A 6934-nucleotide genomic window follows, 5' to 3' on the forward strand; every position below is an offset into this window, starting at 1 on the left:
TGATTATCGTTAATAACTTGCTATTTCCTCCCTCCATATTTTATTATGATTCAACCTACCATTTTTTTCCTTATTTTTTCCGGATAGGTTGGTGATTAGGATTCACCTTTTTTTAAGCGAATAAGCGAGGTGTTCGAGATTCAAACTCCGACTTCTATATATAACAATGTATTTTTCTGCTAATTGAGTTATACTTACGGAAACATTCAACCTATGATTTCTATAATAGGTTAGGATGATGATATCTTTTAGGGTTAATAGTGTTTTACACCCCCTGTAATATAGGACATTTTTGGTTTTCCCTCCTGTAAAATATTTTTTTTTAATTTTCATCCTTGAAATTTGAAGATTTTTTAGTTTTGGACCTTCATGGAAAATTTCACCCCCTTGTAATTTGAACAAATTTAAGTATACCCCTTGTAATTTGAAAACATTTTGGTTTACCCCTGTTAATTTGAACAAATTTCGGTTTACCCCTGCTATATCTTCGATTTTGTACTGTCAAAATTCATGAAGGTTTAAAACCAAAAATCTTTAAATTACAAGGACGAAATCCAAAAAATATATTTTACAGAGGGTAAAACCAGAAATGACATTATTACAGGGGTAAAACACTATTAACCCTATCTTTTATCATTTTTTATTGATGATAGTTATTGGTTAGAAATTTACCTAAATTTTTGAACTTTGTATATTAGAATAGTAATGGTCATGTGATATATATTTTATGGTTAATAGTGCTTTACTCCCTTGTAATATAGGTTATTTTCGGTTTTCCTCCTGTAAAATATTTTTTTGGATTCCGTCCTTGTAATTTGAAGATTGTTTGGTTTTAGACCTTCATGAAAAATTTTGCCCCTGTAATTTGAGAAAATTTTGGTTTACCCCCTGTAATTTGAGCAAATTTTGGTTTACCCCCTGTTAATTTGAGAAAATTTCGGTTTACCCCCCTGCCATATCATCGATTTTGTACAGTCAAAATTCATGAAGGTCCAAAACCAAAAAACTTCAAATTACAAGGATGGAATCCAAAATGAAAATTTTACAGGGGAGAAAACCGGAAATGACTTATATTACATGGGGTAAAATACTATTAACCCTATATTTTATCTTTTATTGTTTATTACCCAACTTTTTTATTATTTTAACTTGTTAGAGATATTGTATAATATATATAGAGATTAAACTTCAAACATCTAATTTATTAATTTTTTTTGTCAAAAAGAAAAATTATTAATTTTAAAAAGTTAATTTTGTTTTTGATAAAAAAAAAGTAAATTTTTAATTAATAGATTACTTGACCAAAAAATCAAACATATTTCTTAACATATTTAAGAAAAATATTAACACGTGTCTTTAAAGCACACGTTAATGAACTTAAAATGGAAATTTCTTTTAAGAACTAGTAAAGTGACCTATAATTAAAAATCGAGATAGTTATTGCTCGGAAAAAAATGGAGATAGTTATTTTGTTTTTTGTTTGACTAAACACTACTGTTATTTTTTTCATAAAAAAGACACGGTTACTAATTTGTTTAACTTTTTTTATTTGAACTTTGATGCGTCCATTTTAGGTTTTTCTTTCTCAGTTTGATAGAGTCTTCTGATTATGATGCGTATTGATTGCTTCTTTCTATGAAATAATAATGTATATTGATGAATTTTTTTATAAAAAAAAAGAAGCTAAGGGGGTGTATTGGATTAGGATTTTAAAAGACTATTTTAATAAAAAAAGTCTTTAAGATTTTAAAAGACTGTGTGAGATTGTATTGATTCTGTGAGATTTTAAAAGATTTTTTATGTAAACGACTTTATACACTCAAGATTTTAAAGGATTAATCACAGATACTTTTAAGGATTTCAAATGATTTTATGTGATTTTAAAATTTCAAAGGATTGGATGAATTTTAGAACAAAAAGAATAAACTTACAAGCGTGAATGATAAAAATAATGAACAAATAAATTCTAGCTTTTGAATAAAGAAAAATAAAACCAATAAAAAATTCTTTTACGGTTGATTTTCAAATTTTAAGAATTTTATGGATTTTATAAGATTTTAAGGGACTAAAAAACACACTAACACATTATTCTCAATACACATTTTTTATTTGTTAAAAATGTTATTCCCACAAAATTCAATTGTACATATTTAAAATTATGCCAGCACTTACAAATCTTTCAAAAAAAATATTGTGTCAGCGATTACAAATCGATCGAGTTACACGAGTTTACCGAGTGTTAACTCATTCAAACTCGTTAAACCTTCCAATTTTAACAGAAACCGATCTTACCTCATAATTAACACGATTTTTGTACCTAAAAACGTAACTCGGTAATCTCTGAGAGTTAACACTCGATTTGTGGAACATTGATTACGACATACTCTCTATCATAATATTCTCAATACAATTTTTTATTTTTTTATGAGATAGAGAGAGGGGGGATGAGAGATGAGAGAGAGAGAGAGAGAGAGAGAGAGAGAGAGAGAGAGAGAGAGACGAAGAGAGAAAGGAGAGACTGGGGGAGAGAGGGAGAGAGAGAGTAACTTTTAAAAGAAAAACAATCTCAATAAATCTCATCTTTTCATGAAAGACTTTTTCTTGTTAAAATTACACTACAAAATCCAATTTATTAAACAATCCTTCGAAATTTGAATGATTTTGAATACCACAAGACTTTTTTAAATGATGAAAAGTCTTGATTGAATACCTCAATACTTTTTTAAAATGACAAAGAATCTTAATTGAATACCACAAGACTTTTTCATAATTAAAAAGTCCTTTAAAATTCTATAGAATCCTAATTCAATACATCGTCCTAAAACAAAGTCATGAAATATAATAAGCATTAAGATTGATGACTTCATATCATATGTATTTCAATCATAGAGGTTAGATCTTACTCAAACAAAAAAAAAATCAAGAAGTTAGATCTTGCATTGACTTGCATTTATTCAATGTGTTGCAAAACTGAATTATTATGATTTAAATTATAAAAAATTGTAACTAAATATATAAGTTACGTGCACAAACCTCCCAAATCCAACAACGCACTTGAGTTTATTTAATGAGAGATGTTATTTATATGCTGACACTATTTAACATTACTTCTTAGACAATTGAGTGATTTTTTTTGGTCAGAGTGATATATACTACCTCTGTCCTTGTTTATAAGACCATTTTGAAAAAATAATTTGTTTATTTTTATAAGACCGGTTTGATATTTTCAAGTACATTAATTATTTCTTTACCAACATACCCTTATTTATTTTGCATTTTTTTCTTCAATCAACAATAAATATTATATTGAAAATATAAATTAACTCTTTCTTAAGGATAAAATTGTAAAAACAATAATAATTATATACAAATTTAATACTACAACTAACTTTCTTAATCTCCGCAATTTTGACAAAAGACTCCTATATTTAGGGACGGAGGTAGTATTACTTTACTAAATAAATATTTAATTTATTTTAAAGTTTACTAATATATTTAGGAAACCATATTACATAGGAATTTTAAAAGAACAAGATAAAACTTATGGAATGGAACATCTACCGAATTCCTAGTGTTTCCCGGTAACAAGTGCATTATACTTGCACGTATAATATAATCCATCTATCTAAGATATGATAAAGCATAGAAAAGAAGCCAAATGAAGCTTGCTTGTCTGATTTCTGGTTACAATAATCCTGTCTCCATAAAGGTAGGTAAAAGACCTTGTTTCTCTCACTGTTAATTTTCTTGAGTGTGATTATGAACGATGATGCATGCAAGTTGCAACCTCAGCCTCACATTGATTACAGGATAACGTGAAACGGGAAGAGAAGCATGTCAATCTCATTCCTACAAAGACAAAACAACAAGTCAAGTTTTTTAACAACTTGGCTCCTCCTCTTGCTGCTGCCTTTCTGCTCTTTTCTCCAATTTGCGCCACTCCAGGTTCGTTACCTCCTTTGTCAAATACTAAATTGCCCCTGCTTTTTTATTTAATTTGCTCTACTGCCCCATGACATTCACTCTTTTTGGTTTTTATAGTTGGTTAGTTAGTTGTACAAACTAGAAAGTAGTAGAAATCAATGTTGGCTTGTTACCTTGTAGTATGCTTAAAGGTCTCAAATTCCATTCTCCCGATGCCAATGGAATTTTGCTCTGGCGCTGCCTTTAAATGGACCTTACAAGTGGACAGTGAGATTGAACCCCTTAGATTAGTTGGTCTTAGGGCTGGATACTGATTAAAAAAATAAATAGAAATCAATGTTTATCTTATGTGAATGCCATTAAATCAAAGCTTTTTTTCCTTCAAGAAAATAGTTGTTTCCTGTAAAACAGTTAAAACTAGACCATCCATATATTCTCCATGTTTATTGTACTGTACCAAAAATGATTTAAGGTTTATATGAAAACTGAAAAGACTTATATATGTGTAGAACTAAAATAATGCTAGGTTTGTATTAAAACTGGAAAGAACATCTTAAGTTTGTAATTTAACCATGTAGGATCTTTGAACATTATATGTGAAAATCCAGTCTCTGCAGCACAATGAGACTAATAACTCTACTCCTTGTCCTCCCTTCAATTTAATTTAGAAATGGTAGGCCCAAACTTTCCCTTGGCAAATGACTCGTGGAAAACTAAAGGAGCATTGTATTGTGGCAATTTTGATCCTAAATTCCTAATGTATGTCCAAGATGTTTGCAAGTTCAGGAAACAATCATTTGTGTTTTGAGGGATTGTAACGTGACTATGGATTTGTGGGAGAAATTTATAAGTATGGAATACAAGCAACGAAGTTAATTTTTTAGTCTTGGTCTATTTCAATGGATCTCATTTAACTTAAAAACTCCCAAAGTTGGTTCGGATCGGATCAGTGGCATTGGCCAATGGTATTTGGTATCATGACTCATGCTATGTCTAGAAACAAATCAACTAGTTTTTTCAGGATCAACCTTTGATCCTGACAATTTTTGGCATCTTTACACAGCCAGCTTGCTTTGGTCCATCACCATCTGTTGCAAAAACCCCCTGCTTTATAGTGAAAACAACCATATTGAAATTTATGCAAAGTGGTATCCACCTCTTTCTATCTTAACATTGATATTGGTTCTCATTACAGTGTCAATGGCCTTTTAGCGTTTAGAAGCCTTACCAAGGATTCTGAGGGTCGGTTTATTCGTGGCTTCGTTTGTATCCTTGGTCAATCAACTTCTATATTGGCTGAGCCTTAAAGTCTTGTTCATGGCTTGAGATTAGCCTGAACCAAGTATTTGTCCCTGCAATCTATTTATGTGGGTCTAGATTCCTTATTGTAGAGTTTTTTTTTTTTTTTATATGCAAACCTTAGTATATTAATTGTTATGTTAGTATTTTTTCCTTCACCAGGAATTTCCTTGTTTAGTTCACATAGTCAAACTGTGTCATTTCCTTAGTTTACATCTCAAACATCTTCTTACGGAATCATTGATGCTGATTGATTGAGAGAAACGGAGTTGCTCCAATAACCATATGTATCGTGAGGCGAACAACAGTGCTGATAAGTTAGCAAACCTTGGTTATGATGATGTCTTCAAGGTGATTGATTGGCTGCAGCTTCCCTCTTAGCTGAAACTCATTTTAGATGATCCCTCCCTTAGCTAGTTAGCTATTATTTTTCTTTGCATTATTTATCAAAAAAAACATATGGGAAAATCCCAGTTCAAGAGGAAAAATAAATAACATGATTGCCAAATAGTCAATGAGCATGTACTCAAGGATTGAATTTGAATAATAGACAAGATCTCCATACTCAGGATTCTTGATTAATTGCAAGTAGTAAGTGATAAATAGGCTTGAAGTTGTTCGTTATTTGCATGTTCCAATCGACTTGATGTTGTTATAAACGTTTTTGTAGCAAGAATTTCAATTTTCTTAGTTTCTTGTTCTACAGTTTCAATTGCCCAAACAATAGATATCCAAAGAGGAGCAACATTGTTCAGCCAAACATGTATTGGATGTCACGATGCAGGTGGAAACATTATACAGCCAGTAAGCATCATCCCCTTTGGCATGATATATCTAGCTTCATGTTCTGGCAAACTAAAATTAACTTTTTATGTCTTCTTTATACATTTCCATTTTTTTTTCTCCTTGCAGGGGTCAACTCTATTCACAAAGGATTTACAAAGGTAACTGAAAGCACTAAGTTTATCAAAAGAGGCAACTTAAATTTTGAAAGCTTTTTTCTTTTCGAATTTGTATACGGTCTATCAACTATTCATATAAAAATTGCTCTAGCCTAAAATGAAAGCTAATCAATGTTTATTTCTTCTGATCATTTCTATCATATCTTTGAGATAATAATAAATGTTGTTCTATAGAAATGGAGTTGATACAGAAGAAGAAATCTACCGTGTCACGTACTATGGCAAAGGAAGAATGCCGGTAAGATATCTTACTTAGACTTCAGACATAGGCACGTTGCCTTCTGCTTTAATGATTATCCTTCATAGTTTATGCCTTATGGTTAGCTTAGGTTTAATTTTTCATGCACATACTGAGATTCTCTATCAAAGAAAGTCATGTATAGTTCTACACAGGGGTTTGGTAAAGAGTGCATGCCACGAGGGCAGTGCACATTTGGAGCTCGTTTGGAAGATGAAGATATCAAGATATTGGCTGAGTTTGTCAAGTTACAGGCTGATAAAGGGTGGCCAAGCATAGAAACCGAACAAAAATGATTTAGCAACTAACTTCTCTCTTCCATCTTTTCATTATGGTTTGGTACAAAATCATTGACTTAATTGCTGTAGTTATATTAGATTATATTTTGTATATGTTTTGGGTTGAGATAATGGAATTATCCAATAACTCTTCTGGACCGCAATTAATTATATAAATGATCTCATTCATGACCAGTGTTGGTCATATTAGCAGATCCATGAATATTCTCATA

General features: G+C 30.8%; 1 protein-coding gene across 1 annotated transcript; it reads left to right on the forward strand.

Moving 5' to 3' along the window:
- The first annotated feature begins 3538 nt into the window (after window positions 1–3538).
- On the forward strand, window positions 3539–6934 carry LOC11444053 (cytochrome c6, chloroplastic). The gene is made up of 6 exons (XM_003607830.4): window positions 3539–3709; window positions 3810–3945; window positions 5930–6027; window positions 6136–6167; window positions 6360–6423; window positions 6579–6934. Exons 1-6 carry the CDS (start codon window positions 3659–3661, stop codon window positions 6717–6719), a joined length of 522 nt encoding a protein of 173 aa, XP_003607878.1. The 5' UTR covers window positions 3539–3658; the 3' UTR covers window positions 6720–6934.

Source organism: Medicago truncatula, chromosome 4 (genome assembly GCF_003473485.1).
Source record: "Medicago truncatula cultivar Jemalong A17 chromosome 4, MtrunA17r5.0-ANR, whole genome shotgun sequence".
Lineage (NCBI taxonomy): Eukaryota > Viridiplantae > Streptophyta > Magnoliopsida > Fabales > Fabaceae > Medicago > Medicago truncatula.

What these genes read in the sequence shown, in the direction of transcription:
- LOC11444053 (XM_003607830.4), top strand. Translation starts at nt 3,659, where the DNA reads ATGAAGCTTGCTTGTCTGATTTCTGGTTACAATAATCCTGTCTCCATA. An exon ending in GTGGAAACATTATACAGCCA is followed by an intron (nt 6,028 to 6,135) that starts GTAAGCATCATC and finishes TTCTCCTTGCAG; the next exon opens with GGGTCAACTCTATTCACAAA. An exon ending in TTCACAAAGGATTTACAAAG is followed by an intron (nt 6,168 to 6,359) that starts GTAACTGAAAGC and finishes GTTGTTCTATAG; the next exon opens with AAATGGAGTTGATACAGAAG.